Source organism: Agelaius tricolor, unplaced genomic scaffold (genome assembly GCF_023055355.1).
Source record: "Agelaius tricolor isolate 1412-34295 unplaced genomic scaffold, bAgeTri1.0.p SCAF_11, whole genome shotgun sequence".
Classification (NCBI taxonomy): domain Eukaryota; kingdom Metazoa; phylum Chordata; class Aves; order Passeriformes; family Icteridae; genus Agelaius; species Agelaius tricolor.
The window spans coordinates 1,104,136-1,127,295 of record NW_027269271.1 but is presented as its reverse complement, the minus strand read 5'-3'; the positions used below and the strand labels follow the sequence as shown (position 1 = coordinate 1,127,295).

The 23,160-nt window shown below is 54.1% G+C and overlaps 1 protein-coding gene across 12 annotated transcripts in view; it reads right to left on the bottom strand.

Moving 5' to 3' along the window:
* The window catches only part of PDE4DIP (phosphodiesterase 4D interacting protein), a 36,660-nt gene that overhangs the window by 11,764 nt on the left and 1,736 nt on the right, over positions 1-23,160 (bottom strand). For 3 of the 12 annotated variants that reach the window (XM_071435743.1, XM_071435747.1, XM_071435746.1), the window contains exons 1-17: positions 12,540-13,918; positions 9,019-9,138; positions 7,431-7,550; positions 7,098-7,190; positions 6,791-7,006; positions 6,131-6,289; positions 5,648-5,761; positions 5,286-5,423; positions 4,825-5,004; positions 4,416-4,610; positions 3,984-4,127; positions 2,916-2,994; positions 2,298-2,386; positions 2,003-2,119; positions 1,413-1,550; positions 970-1,085; positions 229-356 (exon numbers count right to left, since the gene is read on the bottom strand). In XM_071435743.1, the coding sequence (XP_071291844.1) occupies positions 229-356; positions 970-1,085; positions 1,413-1,550; positions 2,003-2,119; positions 2,298-2,386; positions 2,916-2,994; positions 3,984-4,127; positions 4,416-4,610; positions 4,825-5,004; positions 5,286-5,423; positions 5,648-5,761; positions 6,131-6,289; positions 6,791-7,006; positions 7,098-7,190; positions 7,431-7,550; positions 9,019-9,138; positions 12,540-13,688 (3,295 nt within the window). In that variant the 5' untranslated portion in view covers positions 13,689-13,918. Of the gene's footprint in view, positions 1-228; positions 357-969; positions 1,086-1,412; positions 1,551-2,002; positions 2,120-2,297; positions 2,387-2,915; positions 2,995-3,983; positions 4,128-4,415; positions 4,611-4,824; positions 5,005-5,285; positions 5,424-5,647; positions 5,762-6,130; positions 6,290-6,790; positions 7,007-7,097; positions 7,191-7,430; positions 7,551-9,018; positions 9,139-12,539; positions 13,919-15,042; positions 15,161-15,426; positions 15,582-15,659; positions 15,784-16,584; positions 16,662-17,079; positions 17,191-17,631; positions 17,872-17,986; positions 18,046-23,160 lie in introns of those variants that run through there. The other 9 variants (XM_071435748.1, XM_071435751.1, XM_071435755.1 and 6 more) reach the window with 6 other exon arrangements.

Here is a 23,160-nt window from a genome sequence, read left to right as displayed (position 1 = left end):
TCAGACAGGAACGTACACGAGACACAGGTGGATTGCACTGATCGCCGTTTCCAAAGCAGCTCAAAAATAAAACAAAAAAGAAGCCCTGCCCCAGTTCTATCGTACCACAGCAAGTACCAAAGCTCAGTCAGTGAGACAGGTTAGTGAACCGTTTCCGTGGCAGGCGGGCGAGCGCCAGTGCTCAGAAGGCATGCTGGGGGAGGACTCTCACACGCTCCTGTTCCCCACCTCCTATGGCGCCCTGTGTCTCCAGCCTGCTCAAACACTCCAAGCTTCTTCCAAGAGCTTCTTCCAGCTGTCCCCGCAGCTCGTGGACCCCTTCCAGCTCCACCTGCAGGGCGTGGTCTCTCGCAGCGCTGAGCGGAGCGCGGCACAGGAGGGAAGAGGGTTAGACCGGCCCCGCCCTCAGACACCGAGCCAGCGGCCCAGCCACCTCCTGCCTCACCTCCAACCTCCCCAGAGCGCAGCCACCCCCAAAAAAGGCCCCAGCCCGCGGTAGGGGCCTCGGAGTCGCAGCTGTTCTGCAGTACTTTCCCAAGCACTCCACTTATGTGCTCCCTTTGCTATCAGGTAGCTCAAATATCCCAGAGGCTGCAGCCCTGTGAAGGGCAGGGGATTAAATCAGGGGACAGGCAACTGCCTGGATAAGCACCTAGAGGGATCCTTATCAACCCAACAGTTGGCTGAGAATTTGACAGCAGCCTCTGAAAGGTGGCCAAGTGTGGGTGGGAAACTGAGCTGGGAAAAGATAAGCCAAGGAACAGAGATGGAAATCTCATGGCAATGGGGGGAGTTTAGGCAGCCATGACAGCTGCCCACTGCAGCCTCTTCAAGGGAAAAAGGCAGCCTAAAACTTGGACTCTCAAAGAGGCATTTGGCTGATCCTTTGCCTAGACTCCCTCTAAAACTGAGAACTCTCAGACTTGCCTGCAGAGCAGGGCAGCACAGAGCCAAGGCAGCCTCACTTACCTGTCTGGGTGTGTGTGAAACTTCACCAGGCTGCCATAGAGCTGCCTCTCTGCCTGGAGAGCCTCATTTAACCGATTCCTCTCAGCCACCAGCCCTTCCAGCATCAGTAACAACTGCTTGGAGAGAAGAGACAAGGTGCAGCTCTTAAACAGAGACAGAAACCAAAGGAGGTTATCTACCTGTCCCTGACAAACTGAGAATTCCCTTTCCTCTCTTGCTTGTGTTCAAGTTGGTTCACGTCATCCCTGGACTCCCAAAAGCCTCTGCTCTTTGGACAAGTGCTAAAGAAAGCTGATCTTCTCCTCTGTATTCCCACAATCAGACACAGCCAGCTTCCAAGAACCAGCACACCCTGGCCTATCTAAAGGCTGAAAACAAAAACCTCACACCTGAGTGCCAGCAGAAGCACAAGCACATCCAAGCCTGCCCCACTGGCACACTACCTGCTGCCTTCTGTTTCCAGCAGCCTCCTGTCCTTGGGACTCTGCTACAGCCACTTTCTCCCGAAGCACCAGCACTTCTTGTGTCAGCCTTTCCATGGCTGGAATTTCTTCAGGATCCACCAGCTGCATCTGTAGATCCTGAAACCCAACAAACAGCAGGAGAGCTCAGTGAGGAAGGGATCAGTAACAAAGGCAGCTGCACCTTTGCAAACCTCCCTGGAATGCAAGTGCCAGAAGTTTCCAGTGTTTGGAAAGATCCAGGTCTTCTAAGGAAAAAATTCCAAAGCACTGAGAGTGGATTAGGCACAGGCCAGAGTGTTTAGTAAGAACCAAGAGGGGACACAAGAAGGGTGCATTCTGATTAAAGGACTTGAAGGAGGGTGTTTGGTACAGAAAGAGCAAAACACCAAATAAGAACAGTCTGGGGGTTTGGGGCCTTTGCCTTCTGGCCAAAGGAGCCCAGAGAGCTGTAGGCAAACCGGCAGCAATAGCATCTGGTATAGCCAGCCACACTGCTCTGAGGATGTGGGGAACAGACTCCTCTGCAGCATTCCCAGGTGGAACTCCCCCAGCCTAGCACAGCATCTCACCTTGATGAGGTCCTCTTTCATCTGGATGGTTCTGGTCAAGGACTCAATATCTGAGGCCTGCACCTGCAGCTCCTCCTCCTGCGTGGCCACAACAGACTGGAGAGCAGTGAGCTCCCGCTGCAGAGGGAAGAGAAGCCCCTCAGAGACTTCTGAAAGCCAACACCCCCCTGCAGGACACTGCCCTCCTTTTCTCACTGGGGTACCCTCACAAGAGCAGGGTCCAAAACCTCCAGTGAGGGCCCCTAAGGTCTCCCAAAAGCAAAGGAGATCAGCACAGGTTCCATCACAAGCTCACCCTGCTTTCCCTTTCCTTCTTTGCCATTAGCTCCAGCTCCTCTTTGGCATTGACAAGATCCTTCTCCAGTTCTGCTGCTGACATTGTAACTGCAAAGACAGCTTGGTTACTGCAGGAACACCGTGTGCCAGTTCAGACCCCAGGATCACACACAATCCCTCTCTGGCAAGACAGGGCCCTGGTGCTTGTGCTCCCTATCACACTGTTTCTCAGTAAATGCTTTTCTTTCTTGCTTGGTCTTTCAAGAGCAGCTGAAAGCAATGGCAACATCACAGGCCTGCTGTCCTACCCCTGGCAAAGTTCACGTGTCCTGGTCCCAAGGCAAAACCCTAAACAGTTACACACTTGTCTCAGCTCAGCCTGAAACAAAGTCAAAAACTCTCCAGTGGGCAGCATCAGATCTTGAGCAGAAACACTCCACCTCAAACCCAAAAGCAGCCTTTCTCTTTCTCTTACTCCCATTCTCAGACACCACCCAGAAGACAGGCAGAGCTTTATTTCAAAATTCTCTTGTTCAAAGTTCTCTACTGTTCCTCAGTTTCGTGTAATCATGTTTTCCCCACAGCAGAAAGCCCTGGTCATATTTGGGGACCTCAAAAGATGCTGTCCCACACTGACCTTCCTCTGTCCTGCAGCTGCTGTCTTCCTGTGGGGATCCAGCAATGACTGTAGCTCCATAAGCTCCTTGCAGTAACTCCTGAAAACATAAAAGTCTGCAGGTTTGCATTTTCATGGGGAACACACAGCTTCCCCAGAACTCCAGGACTGCAGCAAAGCTGCTGGCTGTTCTGTTGACACCTCTAAAATGTGAACAAACAATGAAAGGGATGTAGCCTGGCAGCAGGAACAAGTGAATTGCACCCAGAAGTTGTACTTGTGGGGAAGAGGGCACTGGCCTTGTTTTATTTGGCACTGGGAAGCTGCTGGTAGCAAGTGTCTTCACAGTAAAGATTAAACAGGTTTCATCAATTGCAGCAAGACCATCTTTCAACTGAGACTCATCTTTATCTCAGATGTGGCCCAAAGAGACCATGCAGGAAGGAAAACACATCCCTGGAAGTCTCTAGAGCTGGGAGTAGAAACCGGTTTACAGCTGCTTAAAAACATTTAACAAGTCAGCTCATCAGTAAACCATTAACAGCTGCTCAAGTAGGAGCCATGGCATATGCAGCCTTGGAGCTGTGTTCAGCCTCAAAGGGGGTTTTAGCAAAGCTGCTTTAAAAATACCAACTCCAATTGTGGAAGAGACAGCAAACAGCCAGCAGGCTCTGCCAAGAATTAGTGAAACCTAAATTTAGCTCTCTTGTCCCCTCCAGAATGTGACAATGTCAGGGAGGGGATTACAATACAGCAAGGCAGCCCAGCCCAAGGAAGGAGTGGGTCAATGCTACAAGGTCAAAGGGTGGATGTCTTTCATACTCTCATGTGCCCCAGGGATCCAATTACTGCTCCATCAAAACAAAGAGACACTGAGTGACAAAGGCTGGTGAAATCAAGATCAGAACACTCAGGCAGCATTCCTGCTCCTCAGTTTCTCCTTCTTCTATAGGAAGACTTTTTGGTAATCCCACTTTCATTTCTATCATTCTCTGTGGTGCTCTTCTCTCTCCTATTTACTTCTGTGGCAATCAGTTCTTTCTGAAGCCCCAAGGCCACAGGCAGAGAAACACAGTGCATGATTCTTACTTGTAGGGGTTGTTTGTCCTGCTTCAATGGCCTGGCACCAGCTGACTGGGTCCCAACAGGGTCCTTCCCCAACACGTGCTGGCGCAGCAGCTGTAGCTCACTGCTCCTTTCAGCCAAAGCCTGTGCCATCTTCTCTGCAGCCACCTGATTGAGGGGGAAAATCAGGGATAGGGCCATGACCAGGGTGAGGGTCCTAGACCCTCTTCTTCCTTGGAGACTAAGGGAAACCACCTCAATATTCATCTGTCACTGGAGACTCCTGGCCCCTCACACCCACTCCAGTGCAGCCCTCCCATCTCTGCTCACCAGCCCCTCACATACAGAGGAACCAACTCCTCTGTTTCTCTCAGTCCACTCCAGGGCTTCTCTTTGCTTAACAAAAGTCAGTGCCACCCACCTCAGCCTCCCACTGTGGCACTGCACAAAACTCACTCTGCTCTGCTGCTCCTTGGTGCTCAGAGCCTGCAGCAGCTCCCGAATTTCAGCATCGTGCTCCACGGTTTGCCGGTTCCGGTCACTGAGCAGATCCTGCAGCATCTTCTCCTTGTGCTGGAGGCGCAGGCACAGCTCCTCTGCTACCTCACTCTGCCCGGGGCCCAGCTTGCACAGCAGAGTTGCTGTAAGCTCCTGAGCAAGGGGGAGGAACGGAATGAGACTGGGAGTTGTTCAAGGACTCTCCAGCCTGGGTGTAGCTGAGGGAGCAGTGTCAGCAGGCACCGGTAAGTTCAAGTGCCAGAAGCAACCAGCCTTCAAACACTGAGCACAGCTTCAGGTGAGGCAGCAGCAGCCTCTGCTTTGGCACCACTGGCTGAAGGCTCAGGAAGCCAAGCTAAGGCCTTACCTCCACTTCCTTGTTCCTGTCATGCAGGCAGGTCTGCAGCTGTTGGATGATCCCCTCCTGCTCCTTCTGCCTGCTGCCAGATTTGGCTTCAATCTCCTCTTTGAGCCAGCGGAGGTTTTGGCAGGTTGCTGAGACCTGCTCCAGTTCCAGGGTTTTGGCTTTCAGGAGGCTCTCCAGGCTCTGAGTACCACAACAGAAGCAGCTCAAGCAGGGACAGAAACTTAATCCCAAATTAAGCAAAACTGGAAATTCCCTACTGCTAGCAGAGTCACACAGATTCATCCATCTGCTCCAGGTGGCCTCTCTGCCCAGCCCAAACAAGAGTGCCCCAGGAACCTGCCCCACCACAAGGCCAGAGGAAGCCAAACACCTGCAGACACTGTCCCCAGAGCACTGACAGGAAGGTGTGTCTGACAGCCCGTCCCCAGAGCCCTGCTGGGCTGTGCAGGCCCAGCACTCACGTGGATGGTGGCCTCGTTGCTGCAGAGGACACTGCGCAGCCTCTCCAGGTCGCTGCCGCGCTCCCGCATGGACACGCGCAGCTGCTGCAGCTCCTGCTCCTTCTTCTCCAGGGCACAGAACTTCTCATCTACTGCTCTCTGGGTGACAGAGGGCATCATTCACAATGGGGGCATGGGGCTCTGCAGCCAACACTCTCTGTATGTTGGACTTCAGCTCCTCCTGCCAGGGGGACTCCTCTCAAAGGATGAGCCACAAAGAGCATGCAGAAGATATGGTCACCCCTGGGGTCAGCCTGGGCTGATGGTAACCCAAAGGCTGAGCCTCAGGGACAGCTGAAACACTGCCTACAACATGTGCTCACCTCCAGAGCAGCATCCCTGTCGCTGACACGCTGCTGCAGTTTCTCCAACATGGCATTCATGGCTGCGGGGCTCTTCTCCAAGCTTTGCTGGCATTGCAGAAGCTCCCTGGACTCCTAGAGATCAGACACACACTCCCTAGTACAACTGACAGTACAGAAACCTCCCCCATCCCAAGAGCAGCACACAGGGATAACTTCCTCCACCCAATGCTTGCTCTAGCCTCCACATTGAAGGGTGGTAGTCCCAGCACCTGGGGATAGCTGACTAGCCCTGCCAGGGCTCACCACGCATTGCTGGGGCTGAGGTATGTGGATACCTGTGTTTTATTCCTCACCCTGGGGGCCCAGAAGCCCTCTCCTTCCTTCCTTTCTTCAAAGGACATGCATGAAAGCTACAGACAGACTTTTGCATGGCCAAACATGAAAGCAGGATCAGGGACTCCATTTAATTATGCTCAAGTCAGATCTTTCTGCTGATCTCACCTGCAGAAGCTGCTCCTTGTGAGCCAGCTGCTGAATCAAACGCTGAACTCTCTGCTCCTGGGCCTGCAGCTCACGGCTTTTCTCCCACTCCAAAGTCTGGAGCTGCTGAGCCTTGTCCTGCAGCTCTGCCTGCAGCTGTTGTACCACAGCACGCAGTTCCTGTAAGGAAAAGGCAAATACCTTGGAATTCAGTCTTCAACACAACCATAAACAGTAGGCCAGTCTGAGGAAGGGCTGTGGGAACAGCTATCAGCAATGCTACAACTTTACACACTGCCATGGTGTTTGAATTTATTTCATTGCCCAGGGTATCCATCTATCTAAACCCCTTGCTCTGGCCACAGGCAGAGCTTTAGTCAATCACAGCTAAGCTGTGCAGCAGGGGATATGAACACCACAAAAAGAGATGGGACATTTGCATCAGCCAGTGACATACAAGTGACAACATACCCACTATCAAGGGTCTTTGCTGATTCTGAATCCTCAGCTATGACACTGAGAAGGCTGGAGAATTCCCCCTGACACACATGTGAGAAGGGGTTAGGCAAGTGTGCCCAGTCTGCTGTCGGCAGAAATGATGAACAAGAGCAGAGTATTGACCACCTCAGTGCTCCTTAGTTGTGTAAACCCAGAAACTTCCAGGCTAAGTGCCTGTCATACCTGGTTGTGTTTCCAGGTTGCCTCTTTCTGATGCTCCTCCTCATGGACCGTGGTCTCCAGGAGCTGGGTTGCTCTCTTGGCTTCAGCCAGCTGATGCTCCTTCTGGCGCTGAGCTCTCTTCAGTTTCTGCACCTCCAGCTTGGTGCAGAAAAGGGCGTTCTGAAGATCGAGCGGTGACATTTGCTGCTCCTGGGGTGACAGTGGGCTCTCTGACACCTACCAAAAAGCAGGGTTCACAGAAACTCAAGAGATTCTCTTCACATGAGGGATTTAAAAACCAGGATGTATGAGGCTTTCCAGGGCATACCTGCAGCTGTCCCAGATGGTTTCTGTGTAACATGTCCCGCAGCTTGGCCATGGTCTCATTCTGCCCTTCGATGATGTGGTACAGCTCCTCTGTCTGAGCCCAAGCACAGGAAACCCAGTCAGTGGCAAACCAAGCACAAACTCTCCCATCCCAAGCCTCCAGCCTGCATTATGACACCTCAGCACCATATGAAAGAGGCTTTGCAAGAAATAATTTAGTGAGGTGCAGGATGCCAAGCAGTGGCTCAAGCATTCCTTTTCAGCCACTGCCCACAGGGCTGGAACAGAGTTCCCTGTTTTTGTGAGCACCACCCTGCCCACCCTGAACTATTACCTTACTCTCTTTGCTCTTCAGGGCCTCATTCAGGCTCTGGATTGTACGATCTTGCCTTTGTGATGTTTCTTGAACAGATTTTAATTCAAAATTCAATTCATTCAGCTTTTCCTGTAACAACTGAAGACAGAAATAAGTTGGGTTTATTTAATCCTGCTTAATGCTCTATGTAAACACCCTTAAGACTCCCTCCACTCCTTACTCCATACAGCCCTGGTGTTGACCACATCGAGATCAACGTGGCTCCCTCTAGAGTCTGTAAACACCGCTGGAACTGGGTGGAGACTGGTGAGTAAACACAAAGGCCCCTGACAGGACTTATTGCAGGGCTTCTGCTCCCTCAGGTGTGCAGGGCAGAGGTTCCAGGCTTGGGTTCACATATCATAATGCCTCCCACATACCCCAGGAGAGCCTCACTCCTCAGGCTGCCCTGCAGCCCTCCCTCCCAGTTTCTATCATTTGTTTCTCTTTACTCAAAAGGAAAGGGGCTGCTTCAGCCCAAAATCCTCCCAAAAATCTGAAAGAAAAATATCAGCATGAAGAAGCTACACATTCACTGATCAAATCAGTGGCTTATTTAGCATTAAGTTCTGGCTTCAGCACAAAAGACCCTGGCCACTGCCAGGAACCTCTCAGCAGTCTCCATGGCTGGTTTACAACCTGAGAAACCTTTGCCTTTGATGGTCTCGCCCTAAAGAGAGCACTACCACTCAGTTTCAGGACAGTTTGCTGCTTTCACCGTAAAGCTCATGACACAGGACATGTTGTGCAGTTAAACAAATGCTTATTAGCATTTTTAAACATGCTGTCTGTTGAGATTCTCAAAGTTGAATGATACACCTCTTCCTATGAGCTTACTCAGGACTTAACTTCTGAAGTTGGAGCTGGTGCTGCCACATAATTTCCTCCTGTTGTTCATCTGTTGATACACCTGTCCTGTTATCTCTGACCTGAGACACTCCCCCAACCTGTTTAAACACTTCTAACTGGGCCTGGGTCTCTATTTCCGTCAAGCTTTGCAGTCCAGGCAGCTGCAGCACCTTATGGCCATCCCTAGATTTAAATAATTATTCCATCCCAATTTTTTTCCCCACATTTAATGTGAGGATTTTTCCAGAGGATATAATTTACCTTAGAGTTCAAGAGCATAATTAAGAACATTTACCCTTCTCAACATGTGTTAGTATTGATCTGCCTCAAGAGAACTCAGATGTTTCTTTCCCAAGTATTTAAACAGAAATGAAACCAGGACTCCCTCTCTCCTAGACCAGGCTCAGCCCATGCAAATCCAAGAGACAGGAAACAGCCCTGTGCATCTCCTTCACCAGCTCCTGGAAGGCTCACCAGGCAAGTGGAAAGTTCCTCCAAAATAATGATTTGCAAAATTAAATATGGAAAATTTACGCAGCCCAGCTGCAGGAAAAAAAGCAAATGCTTTTAATTGAATCTGACAGACAATAGCACTGAGAATCACACAACCTTGCTGGGAGAGAGGTGCAGGTACCTGCCTCCAGCCAGCCAGGAGGCACCCTCTGACACTAACCACATCAGACCCATAGCACTGGATGTGCTCTCCATGAAGAAATACCTTGTTGGCAGCTTCCAAGTGCTGGAGTTTGCCCTGCAGCTCTGCTGCACGCACATCGGCCACGTGCTCCCCTGCTGCAGCGCTACCTGGAGCTGCCTGCTGCCCTTCATCCTGCAAATTCTGCAAGGAGAAACACAGTGAAAAATGAGACATTGGCTCAACTCCTGCACTGGCTTCTTCTCTTCAGCTGTCAGCCACCACAGACCCTGCAGCACGGGTTTAAACGCGCCCCATGTGCTTTTCTAACTGGCTCTGAGACATCACTCTACTCGTGTGTCCCTTCCCTGGGGTGGCAGGCTGGCACCTGGCAGCTCTCTGCCTCATCTGCCCAAGTGCCCTGGTGCCCCAAGGCTCTGATTGCGCTCCCTGTCTCTCCTCAATGCTGCACCACGAGCCCAGCAGCTTGTTTAGCTCTAACCACTGTCTGTGGGCTAATGATGCATCTTCTCCCCACACCCAAGCCATAGCCCTGAAACCTGCTCTCCTTCCCATGTGCCCTGCTGGCATTTTAAAAAAGCTTCAAAACCTGCACTGAAATGGTTCCCATGTTCTGCTGAGCTTCTATGTCTTTATCAAGCCTACAACCTTCAATCCTTCCCACCAACTCCCCTCCTGCCACGACCAAGCAGTCACTCCCTGCTCTGAACCACCCCCCCTTGTGATTTTCTGGGCTCTCCTTCACCACTTCCCGTGCTCCAGCACCCACACCGGGTACAATTCCTTGCAGCTCCTCAAACAGGAGCAAATTCAGTGCCACAGCTGAGATTTTTTTCATGACACATACCCATTTATTGGGAATGTAAACAGCCTACTTTGTGCCACGTGGCCTGCCAGAGCCGGCTGGCTGAGCACAACACTAATCCCTTGTCATCCCTCCTTACAATTTTGCTGTCCCCCGCCCAGTGAGTTAACTCCTTAGGGCAGCACTCCATCCCAGCCACCCTCTGCAGCCCTCACGGGGCTCCTTCAGCATTCCTGAATATTATCAGCGACACAGGACTGACTGCACTGCTGCCTGCTCTAGGTGGGAGCCCTGGAAAGGGCTGCTGGATGCAGCACAGAGGCTGTGGAAATGTGGCAGGGCTTTTTGGAGCACACACAGGAGCACCGGCTCCAGGCAGTGCAGCACAGCCAGAACAGTCAGTTCCAATTAGCACTGTCAGGCTGAATCCTCATCCTCAGTGGCCACAGAAATGCTGTCTGTGGGGAAGCCATCAGCACAGGGGAGCTCCCTCAGATCTGTGCACTGCCTCTCACAGACAGAAATAACACCTCCCTTTACCCTGATGTTTTGTTAGGATTTCAGTGAATGCTTACAGTCGTGGTGATTACAAATTTTCTCTGCCAGAAGACTTTGGATGAGGCAGGGAGAGCTGCTGGAATTTGTCACAGCAGCTTATTTTGATATAAGGTTGATTAAAACAGAGAGGGGGAAAAAGGAAAACACATTTCCTCAATTTTCACATTAGAAAAAGGGCTGAAAACCTGGAAAGAGCTAAGAGCAGGGAGGGGAAATGCAGAGCCAGCCCCAAAGTTCCAAAGCCCAAGCTGCCTCCCTTGTGCCTCCCTGCAGCCATGTCGACTTCTCCAACATCAGCATTTTACTGCCAATCTCTCCTCAGCGCAGCCACAGCAGCCCCAGCACACAGTGACCCAACAGAACACTTCTTTGAAAATGCTAATCACGGCACTCTCTGAGCCTGCCGAGCTCAGACTGCCCAGCACAGCGGGGAAGAGCCGGGCTGCCAGGAGGGCACCGCAGTCAGCTGCGGGAGTGTCTCACAAAGGCTCCCTCTGGTGCCACCGCCCTGGGGCTGTGCTGGGGAAAGGGAGGAATTGTTGGTTCAAGGAAACGCCCGGCAAGACGCTACCTACAAGGTCACTGACATCAGAATGCTCCATAAATTTAAAGAACTGCAAAAGCAGTAAGAGAACTGTGGTCCTATATATTCTAGATATTCCTTTCACATTTATGCACAGGAATCGCTGGACAGCAACAGCACCTGACTTATAGGAAGGGCGCTGCTTTTACAAACGGAAAGAAAAATCATTTGTGCAAGAACTATTCAGCCTACTAGCTGCATCTGCCTTCCCATTTTTGCTCTTAAAGCCATCCGAAGGATTAAGCCCTTCCCCCTTCAGCCAGACCCTGCGCTGAAGAGCTGCTGCTGTCACGGCAAGGAACCGGCAGTAAAAAATCCCACAGGATAAAATCCTGGCAGGACCGGTCGGATGGCAGAGGCTGGAGAAACTCCTCAAAACACAGCTCCTAGAGGAGGATGGCCATGTGTGACACAAAGCCAACCTGCAAACACACCACGGTGCTCAAAGAAAGGCCATTTTTACCCTGCAAACACACCCCGAGCAGTGAGAACCATCAGCAAATGAGCCACGATGCCCTGATTCACATCCTCGGCTGCCAGCGCGATGCCTTTGTGCTCCAGATGAAAACTAGTTTTTCTACGTTCCTCCCTAGCATCGTTTCTCGAAGAGGCTTTTATGGAAAAAAGCACACAGCTCCGGGAAACGCCCAAGCAGATGGGACAGCAAGCCGGCTAAAGAGCAAGAGCAATTCAGCACTGCCACAGTTGCCATAGTAATAAACGAGCATTTTCCTAATCCCCCAGGCTACCTACAGCATTAGGCAGCACTAAGGCTGCTAATGGGAATGCAATTAGGTTGACACGGATATTCCAGAATTGAACCTGACTGAGGCCTTCTATTCATTACTGAACGTGGTAAAGAAGTGAGTTCGGCTGCTTGACTGCATACTAAAGGAAATTTCATTAAAGCCAGCTAAACAGAGGCAACCTGGAGCTAGGACTGCTATCAAGAGAGATAATAGCCTCCCAAAAGCAGGAGCTTTCATCCCCTCTCAGCAACACCTGCCACTAAGTGATAGATCTTTTCAAAGGATCAGAAAATAAACCAATTATCTTGAATACCAACCCTAAAGTCATCCTCTGGCACAAATCCACCTGCGAGGAAAACACCTTTTCCTCAGGGCACAGGCCACAGATGCCTGGGTGGCTCTGCACGTTGGGCAGGTGGAGGCCTGACCTGCAGAGGCAGGGCTGGAGGCAGGCGTTCCCCACACTCCAACCATTACTCAGGCACAAAGAAAACACACCTGCTGGAAAACACATGCCCAGAAGCTTAAAATACTCCCTTTACTTGTGGATAAAAGCCACGCCGACTTTAAGTTTAAAGATGAAGTGAAAGTGGTGTTTTCTCAGCAGGAAAATGACAAAGAGCTTAGACCCACCTAGCAGGCTGCAGTGTCAGGGAGGGCTGATGGAGGGGGGAAGGGTCATTTCCCAGAACACCGGGAGGAAACAGGAGACAAGAGAATGACTGAGGAGAGCGCCAGCACACCTAAAAAGGACCGAGTTGCCTATTCTTAGCCCCTGATCAGCCACACGTGGCTGTCTGCATTATCTCAGCACAGAAGAATCCCCAGTGGGCTCAGCACTGGACCACGAGGACAATGCTCAATGGAAGGGCGGCACCGTGACCTCTACCTGTACCCGCAGCGGCATATAATCCTCATAGAGGTCATCCCACAGCTCCTGCAGCTCTGAAATTTCCAGGGGAAGGCCCAAAGGAGCTCTGGAAAACGATTTTCTGTCTGTGCTCAGGAAGGCAGAACTAGCACATGCTAAGCCAGCAGAAGCACTGCCATCTGCCAATTCATGGCTGAGCTTGGGAGGGGGCAAGCTGGACTTCACAGGAATAGGCAGTCGGCTGCCTCGGGGGCTCTGAAGCGGTTTGTAGTCCAAAGTCTTGATCAAATTGAGGGCCAGCTCCAGCCTGTTCCCACTCAGTGAAGAGCTCGGGGTCATGCGATCATCCGAGAAATCGTCACATTTCCCATTCCCTTTCAGCCCCTTATCTGCATCTTCATCCTTCTGCTGCGGAGCACTGGCCTCCACGGTGGTGTCCAGAGACTCAAGAGAGGATGCAGGTGTGCCTTCCTCCATGCTGTCCCCATCCACAGCCACCCTGGAGCTGGTGGACTCGGCCACATCACACACAGACGACTCCTCGTTGCCCATGCTGGCCGACCAGCGGCTGGACAGCCCGCAGGAGATGCTCCTGGCCACTTTTCGGGGCACTTTGCAGATGGCTTCATAGTCGGCGTCGGCCACGCGCAGGGCAGCACAGCCCCGGCAGCGCCGCGGGCGGCTCCCTGCCCCCTCGGAGCCGTGGCAGCTGTGCGGCTCCAGGCCATGCTCTTCCTGATCCATCCAGTACTCAAACCCCGAGTAAGTGAAGTCCTCCTGGAGGAGGGCAGCGTACCGTGCATCAGGCAGGTTGGAAAGATCCACGGTCCCCTCCCCAGCCCTGTCCGCTGTGCTGGAGTCGTCGTTGTTCCTGCGGTACATGCTTGCGATGCAGAACTTGAGACGGTCCTTCTCCAGCAGCAGCTTCTGCAGGCGCTCGATGGAGAGGGCCTCGATGCGGGCGATGACGGTGTCGAACCTGTAGATGCGGTCCAGCATGAAGGCACACTTGCTGCAGGCGAACTCGGACCTGCCGTCCCGGCACAGCTCCCTGCCCAGGACGTGGGAGAGCAGCACCTGGAGGTTCAGCTTGGCCGCCGTGTGGAAGATCCATCGCCGCTGGTTGCCGCACAGCTCCCGGCCGCAGATCCGGCAGTTTTCCTTCATCCTCCCTCCCTCCCGGCACACAAACCCACTCCCGCGGGCTCTCAGAAGACCTTCCCGAGGTCAGCACATCTCCCTCAGTCCCTGAGCCCGGCGGCACGTCTCACCGCACCAATACCCTCTTTTTAGGGAGGTCACACGCCGGAACCCTTGATTCAATAGGAACATCCCACCCTGCGCCACCTCCTTCACATCTTCACAGCCACACCTGAGCTGGCCCCCCCGCCCCTCCGATGCTGCTCCCTCGCCTCACAGCTCAAGCCCCCGCTGCTGCCCCCTCTCTCCTCACGGCCCCCGTCCCCGGGGCTGCCCCTCACCGCGGGCTGCCCCTCCCGTCCCGCCCCGGCCCCACCGCCCCGAGCCGAGGATGCTCCTGCCACGGCGGCGCCCGGCTTCTGGCTCAGATTTCAAGATGGCGGCCAAGCCCAGCCTCCCGCGCATGCGCAGGACCCGCAACGCCGGCCGGGATATGTAGTTGCCACGCCCGCCTACGCATGCGCAGTGGCGGCTTGCGCCACGCCCGGGCACACGGGCAGTGCGGGGAGTCGCGACAGAGGTGACGGTGATCGATCGGGACGTGACAGCGCAGGGATCCAGTCTCAGTGCCAGAGAGACACACACACACACATACACACACACACACTAGTGCTTGGCTCCAATGCCAGTGCCTGTCCCAGTACCAAGTCCCCACCCTAGTGCCTGTGCCACGTCCCCGTCCCAATGCCAGCACCTGTCCCAGTGCCGGATCCTTGTCCCAGTGCCTGTACCAGCGCCAGGACTCCCCCCAGTGCCGTGCCCAAGTGCCCAGCCGCAGCAGGCAGTGCGGGTGGGCACGTCCCCGCAGCACAGTGCCACCAGCACCTGCACAGCGCCACCAGCACCTGCACAGCAGCCCGTGCCACCTGGCGGGCAAACAGCAGGGTCCCTGCAGGAGCTCTCGCACTGACAGCCCGCGGCTGCTGGGGACAGCGCCGTGCCACCAACATCCAGCGTGGCCAGAGCTGTGCAGCTGCCAGGAACATGCCGCTCTGATCTCTCACAGCCCTGAAATCCCGCCTGGCACCACGCCAGGCTGCCAGGGGTATTTTAAGACTTTGGATTTAGATGGCAGACGGGAGCAAGCAGCACCAACACCCTCAGAAGGACTGCACAGGCTGGTGGCCTGTCCCCTGAGAGCTCACACCGTGTCCTCTGAGCCCTCCTGCTCCTCCCAGCCCCTGGCAATCACCCAGCCCTGCCAGGCTGAACACGGCACAGCCCTGGCCACAGCCCCAGAAGGGGACAGAGATGACAACAACCAGCCAAGCCCTGGATGGACGAGCTCCTCCCTGGGGTCTCCCCACCCTTGCCCACTTACCTGCCCCTCCATGACCGGGGACCCCTCCAGGCACTGCTGCAGGTCACGCTTCTCTGCTGACAGCATTTCCACAAGCTGGTTGCTGGCAGCCAGCTCTTGGGTCAGCTCTTCGATCCTCCTGAAAGTGACAAAAGGGCGTGGGATGCTAAGGGACTAGGATGGCCATGGGATGACACTGGGGACAGCTGACAAAGGTCAATCTCTGGGGCAAAGCTTTGCTCCCCCCTTCGCCATAGATCAGCTCTCCCCCATTGAGGGACCTCTGCATCCCACCAGATATGCACAGCCCCTCAGTCACACACATAACAAGCCCCTCGGTAGTCCCCAAGAACTCACACAGCACACAGGCTGGCAGCACAGAGAAGACATGTCTGGGACACCTACCTCTGGGCCATGGAGCCACAGCCATTGTCGCTGCTGTCCTCCTGCTTTGTCCTCGCCGCTTCCTTCAGCTTCCCTGTCAACTCCCGGCATCTCTCTGCCTCAGCTCTGGCCAGCGCCGTGGCCTGCTCGGCCTCACTCCGTGCCAGCCTGGCCTCCTGCATGGCAGCAGGGTGAGCCCCCAGGCAGCAGCCCCCCTGGCTCCTGCCTGGCCCCCACCATCCCCTGAGACTCACCTCCTGCAGGAGCTGGATCTTGTTCTCCAGGAGCTCGTAGACGTGCTCTGACTCCCGCTGCCGCTCCTCGTACTGCTCCCGGAGCGCAGCCTGGCTGCGGCTCGTCTGGCTCTCTGCAGCCACCCTGCCGGGCACAGCACGGTGTGCCACAGCCTGCTATGGCATGGCATGGCACAGCACGGTGTGCCACAGCCTGCTATGGCATCTCCTGGCACAGCACGGTGTGCCACAGCCTGCTACAGCATCTCCTGGCACAGCACAGTGTGCCACAGCCTGCTATGGCATCTCCTGGCACAGCACAGTGTGCCACAGCCTGCTACAGCATGACATCTCCCATAGCATGGCACAGCACAGTGTGGTTTGGCAGTGTGCACCATAGCACAGCATGGCATAGCACAATCTTTATGACAGCCTCCACCCCAAACCAGCTGGGCTGGGTGATCTGTACCACTCCAGGTGCCCTCAAGCCTGGCTCCCCCCATGTCCTGCCCTGGGGACACTGCTCCTCTGGCAGCACCAAGCCATGTTTAGGCTCTGACCCATCAGAGCACTCCTCACACACTGCACTCCTCACACACTCCCAAAACAAGGGCCTCACCAGCTGCTGTGCCACTGGCCCCCCTGCCATCGGTGCCCCATGGTGAGACACCCATGCCATGGCCCCTGGGCACAGCACTGCCCCCCCCCCCCCCCCCCCAAACAGGTGCTGTCCTTTATTTTTGGCTGGCGCCAGGGCTGTAAGAGGAGTCCTGTGGGTGCCCAGCCCCATTGCAAACCCCTCCAGCCCCATTGCAGGCCCCTCTACTGCCTGCTACGGGCAGGGTGCAGGCAGACATCCCCCATGCCCGTGCCCACAAAGCCACCACAGGCAGGGCATGGGCACCATGTCTGCCCCGGGCTGAGGGGCTTGGCCAGCCCCACTCACCATGTGTTGTCCAGGGCTTGTTGCTTCTCCTGCAGCTCCCGCTTCAGGCTCTCCACCTCCACCTTCAGCTCGATGTTCTATGGAGCAGGAAGGAGGTGGGTAGGATGCCCTCACACTTGCCTGGACACCCCAGCCCCACTGCCCACGGGAATGAAGAAGTGGCATGGGGGACCCGCCTGCCATGGCAGGGCTTTGGGTGCTCCTGACAGTGAGTGGCACAGGTGGCATTTTAGCCTGTCGGCTCCGGGATGGGGTGCCTCCACTCCATCTGTGTGCCCCCCAACTTGCACTGTCACCCACCCCGGGCTGGGGACGCCCTCTCCAACCCTCTCCCGGCTCCTGTCAAAGAAAATGAGGGGCAAGCTCCCAACAGCAGCTCCCCCAGCCCAGTGCCCGAAGCCCTCTCTGGCATCCCCCCCGGCTACACTCCCCCCACCCCATTCCCTCCCAGAAAAGAGAGGAAACCGGCTCACCCCGTCCCCTACAGGCACTCACCCGCCGGTAGACATCGTCCCGGCTGTCCTCGCCCTTCTGCTGGACGCGCTCCTCCAGAAAGTAGATGCGGAGCTTGAGGCTGAAATTCTCCTTTTTGAGGTCATTGAGGTGCTGCGAGAGCGTGCGGTACCCGTTAGCCATGGCCGGCGCTCCATGAGGCGGGCATCCCGGCACCCCTCACATGGCGCCGCCGGGACACAGCCTAGGCTCCCTGCCCGCCCGCAGCTCCCGTCGCTGGCCCCGCTGCTCTCCCTTTCCTCTTTTTTTTTTCCGCCTCCCAGAGCTATTTGAGGAATCGCTGGAGCGGGGACAGCGGGTTGGTGAAACCCGAGCCCCGGAGGCCCCCACGCGCCGCAGCCGTGAGGGCGGTGAGGGGAGCGTGGCGCCCGGCCGGGCCCGGCCCCTCTGCCGCCGCCACCTGCCCCGCCGCCCCTCCTGCGCTCCACACCCCGCCGCTGTCACCAGGGGACCCGGCACGAATCCTGCCAGCACCCGGCAGTGCCGGGAGGGCCCCGGCGGTGCCATGCGGGTCCCAGCGCCCCGCGGTCTCACCTGCTCGAAGTCCCGCAGGGTCTGTGTGTGGGCGAGGGGCCCCATCTCCAGGTCCCGGAGGAGACACGTCTGCGCCAAGGCGTCAGGCTGGGGCTGGGCACCCGCGGGGCCGCTGGACCCCCTCGGCTCGGCTGGCACAGGCTCCTCATCAGCTTCACCCCACAGCCCTTCTTGGGAAGCTGGCAGGGAGCAAGGGCGAGCAGTCAGACCAGCAAAGCGGCTGCCCCACGCCTCGTGTGCCTCCGAGGAGAGGAGAGACAAGGGGACACCTGAGGGCCCAGAAAGCCCCCGGCCATCCCCATACGGTGCGGGGCATCAGGGCATGCAGGGTACCGGGGCTCTCGGGGTGCCTTACCCGCCATGCCTCTGTCTCCGGGCACCACGGCTGGCACAGTGTCACTGTTGCGGGGGTCCCTGCAGAGAGCAGCACACACAGCCTGTCACGCACAGCACCGGGGGCCCCCCTGTGCCACCCCGCGCTGTGCCGCAGGGACCGGGGAGGGTGACAGGGTGCCACTGGTGTCTGCGCACACGTGGGGACACACGTGTGCATCCCCACAGCCGCTGGGCAGAGGCTCTGAGTGCAAAGACACGAGGCCCTGGGGGCTGTACAGATGGCAGTGTCCCCTCAGTAGCACTTTAGCTCCATTAGCAGCCCTGTCAGGGCCACCTGAGCCCCCAGAGCAGACCCCACAGCCCCCAGGGGAGAATCTGGGGCACGAGGCACGGCTGGCCCTGGCTGCTCTCAGAGGGACCCTGTGCCTCCATGCTGCCATGGCTCGCCAGCTCGTAATTGGGTTTATTTTCAGCTCAGACGTGTGAGTCATTTCATGATTTAAGAGAAAGAAAAAGAAACCCAACAAACAACAACAACAAAAAAAACCCACCTGGATTGTAGGGGTTTTTCTCCTTTTAAAGAAATCAGAATGTTTATTTTATAATCTCAGCCTGACTGCTTTTTGGTGGGGTCCCAGGGCGGTGGGCACTTGTCTCAGCATCAGTGTGGGCACAGTGCCCTGCCCACATGCACAAGGCTGAGCCCCAAGATCCAAGGAGGGCCAGCATGTTCCTGTGGCACAAGCCATGGTGGAGACCCCGGGACCATGTCCCCAGAGCCTTGCACACCACACCAGCACCTTACAGCAAGGGACAGCACTCCCAGCCTGGCAGGGAGCAGGAGAGGCAGACACAGGGTGCCACAGACCCTGCAGCAACAACCCATCATAGAGGGAAACTGAGGCACGATGATTTTAAACACAGCAGCACTGATCAGGCGTGGCTGTGTGCCCTGCCAGACACCACAACCAGTGTGATACCCAGAGACAAAGCACCCAGAGGTGTTGTACCTGCAGGCAGAGCACCCAGAGGTGCACTGCCCAGGGGCATCTTACCCAGAAGTGTGGAACCCAGAGGCACCCAAATTTCAATAACCAGAAGTGTGACTCCTGAGGAGATCGAGAGGCACAATATCCAGGGAGGTGTGACCTCTGGAGGCTTGACACTCCAGGACAGACGGTGCCCCAGGTGTGACACCCAGAGGTAAAGCATCCACCACTCAGGATGCACAAGGATGCACAACACTTAAGGAAGCATGGTGCTCAGGGGCATGATATCCCAAGGCATGATATCCCTGGAGGCAAAATACCCAAAAAGGCACATTAACCATAATATGCAAGGCTTGACACCCAGAAGGGCAATACCCTGAGGCACAACAAGCAAGGAGGGATCACTGCCAAGTATTTAATGCACAAGGAGACACAATGCCCAGAGACAGAATAGCCATCAGGCAGTACAACACCCCAAATCGTGGGGGTGCTGCGGGGTGATGACCAAGGAGTCAGGCAAGGGCTAAGGCTTACCAGCCTACACTGTTAACTGTGCACAGGGAGATGTGCACAGCTGACAGAATGAAAGGATGAGCTGGGCGAAGGAGGAGGTCCTGTGAGATAGGATTGTTCTGCCCTGGCTCTGAAAAACTGCACAGAGCGGAACAAAGTCCTGTGACTGGAATTTTGAAGGACACCATGGCCGAAAAAGTAACTTTTTCCTGATTAAGGATTATTTAAATAATGAAACACACAACACTGCACAGGCAAATAAGCTTAATGAAATACATGCTGCCACATAAATTACTCTGTTACTCAACTCTCCACCTAGATCATGCCACATGTAACACAGGAGGAGTGGGATCGGATTGGGCTATACATAAGGGAGATAAGAACTTCACCTGGTTACGAGGAAGACCCAAAAATACCTTGGGGACAGTCAATGGGCTACTCCTCTCTCCCTTGTCCCAAGTCAGGGACACCTTGCTAAGTTTCTGCATATTATTGTTGTTATTACTTGGCTTAACACAAGTGTGCACCATCCTGAGAGGGAATAGAATGGGCCCAAAAATGTTGGAAAAACAACAATAAAGTAATTTGGCTTGCTGATCTTGTGTGCAAAAGGAAATCAGAGCACCCTCTCTCCTAAAAAATGGCAGATGTAGAATATACTGCTTTGAAATCAGAAAAGGAGCAAATTAAAATGTACTCGGCCACAGCTGAAAAGAAGGAAAAGCAACTACAGAAACATTTAGAGGAGGAGAAGGAGAAAAAAAATTGGAAGAAAAGGTAGAGATTATGCTTGTGTGAGCTGCTGCTCCCCCTGACATCATAGAGATTAGAAAACGAATCATATTCCCTGGGGAACAGGATGGAGACATATGGGGTGACCCAAATGACAGAAAACTGGGGGAAGATGGTTCTTTGTCTCCTTCAAATCCCCCTGAGTATGAAGGCAGATGCATTATAGCAACAGAAGAGACAACTGAACCTTGGTGAATTGTGGGGAATCATAGCTGAAAAATAATCCCATTCAATCTGATTCACTTTGAAAAGTGCTGTGGTCACAAACCAGGCTGGACTGAAATTCAGCAGGAGGAATCCTTCAGTGCACACATAATAACAGCCCACACATTCTGATTCCAGGTGGGCCTCTTCAACTATTAAAGCCATTTCTAATAGATAAGGGAACACAAATTCCAGTACTGACAGAGCAGGACACTGAAAAACTGGACAGAGTTGAAATCACTGGAGTGAACAGAGCAAGTGCTACGTGCCAAACCACCAAGGCTAATTTATGGCTCCCAGGCGATAAGCACATGTCCTCCCCTCACTTTGCAGCAAAAGATCACAATGAAAACATTTTGGGTGTCAATGTTCTGAGTAGCCAAACCTGGCAGCTGATGCAGAGCAACGTTTGGTCCTCCTGTTCAACCCTGACCCTAAAAGAAATCCAGATCCCACATTCACCCCACAGGGTGCTTACCCTCCCTCATTCAAAAGCTGCTAATGTACCTTATTCAAAAGCTGCTAATGTGTATATTATACATTTTATATATCTAAATCAGCTGCAGAGCCCACTCCCCATGTAATTCAAGTGATAATTCGCCAAACTTTCCCCCCATGTAATTCACCACTTTGGCTAAAAACTGAATGGAGATGGCAGTTACCTGTTGATTACTGGCACATAGATGGGGTGGGACCAGATTTGGAGAAAAGAGAGATGCCAATGCCAATGCTGAGCCTTTAACCACTACTGTGCCAAATATCAAGGAACTGGTAACTCAGCTTCAGGGAGTGCCCCGCTCATGGATGGCAACCCTGGATGTAAAATATATGTTTTTTGTGATTCCACTCCAGGGACACAACAAGGCTTCATTTACCATCACCTGGAAGGGAGTGCAATGTGTTTTTAATAGGCTGCTCCAGGGATATAAACATTCTTCCACTATTGCTCATAAAGCTCTGGTAGTCTTAGCCACAGCTGTGACCCACCAAATGTTACAATATATCAGTAGATCAATAATATCATCATCATCATCATCATTGAATCATCCCAGAATAGCCTGATTTGGACAGAATCTTAAAGATCATCTCCTTCCATCCCCCCTGCCATGGGCAGGGACGTCTTCCACCAACCAGCATTGCTCAGGACCCCATCAAGCATCACCTTAAACACTTCTGGCAATGGGATATCCACAGCTTCTCTGGGCACCCTAGGCCAGGTCTCATCACCCTCACAGTAAAGAATTTTTTCCAACTATCCCATTCAAACCTACCTCCTGTCAGTTTGAAGCCATTCCCCTTGTCCTGCCTCTACATGCTCTTGTAAAAAGTCCCCCTCTGTCTTTCTTGTGGGCTGCCTTCAGGTACTGGAAGGCCACAATTAGGTGCCCCTGAAGCCATCTCTTTTCCAGACTGAAGAAGCCAAATTTTGTCATAGAGAGAATTCTCTCAAATTCCCTCACAGAGATGCTCCATCCCTCTAATCAATTTGGTTGGAGAATATCCTTTGGTAGTTTTACCCACAAAATACCAAAATACCCTTTGGTATTTTGCCCACCACTACCCTTTGGTGGTTTCACCCAAAATGTGGGTTTTGCACACATTTTTCCTTTTTCACAAGGAAAAATGTGTGCCTTGAGCTGTTCTACATCCCAGCATCAGGGGCCCAAGCAGGAGGTTAAGTTGCTGTGAGTCTATTGGATTAAAGAAGCCCCTTCTGTACTCCTGCAAACCACAGAAAAAACAGAACATGGACAGAATCCACCTAACATAAAGGAGTGACAGCAAGTTCTAGGAACTTTAGAATTATTAATAAGAAAACTGAGGTTGTCCCATCAGCTTGATCCCAGATACCTATGGTAGCATATACCATAAATATATATCATGTATTTTTATGGGGAATGTGGGTTCAGTGTACACAGTTCCCTGTGTCAAAAGGGGCTGGAAGAGCCAGAAAGAGCAGTAGACATTAGCTGCCACTCTTTCAATGACACTGGAACATGATATTCCTATCTAGAGAAGGGCTTGCTGTCCCTGGTGGGGCAGTGACACAAGCAGAGCAGATAAGGAAAGAACAAAGGGAAGGACAGAGTGAGACTATCCGGGGGAATACCCAACTGACTGATAGCAGACCATCCTGTGCTGGTTACAATGCTTCCGACGGGGACCCTGGCAGTGCTCTTAACAACCCCAAAATAACCTTATGCCTGGGAAACAAAATGTTACTGCTCAGGGCCACCCTGAGGCGGGGCCATGCCAGGGCAGTGCCCAGCCTGCACCCCCAGCCAGCCAGAGAGGCAGCCCCCTGCCTGGCCATGGCAATGCTGGGCCAGCAGGAGCCCAGGGCTCTGCCACAGCCGTGGCAGGTTGGGCTGAGTGGGGGCTCCCCCCTCCCAGCCCCAACACTGGGAATTTGTTTGCTGTGAAGGGGAGGCTGCTGCAGTGCTGCTGAGGCTGCAGGAGGACAAGAGCCCTTTCATGGCAGCCTGGAGCACGGAGCAGAGCTGCCAGGACAGCACAGAATGAGGGGGGCTTAGCCCTGGGGCCCCCCACTCGCCTGGCAGCACTGCCCACCCTCCCCCATGCACCCCCAGCCCTGGCACGAGGGGCACCACATGGCCCTGACTCAGAGCACTGAGCCCTGACTGACTCACAGCATCTCCAGGGCATCACACCAGGGCCACTGCAGCCACTCCTC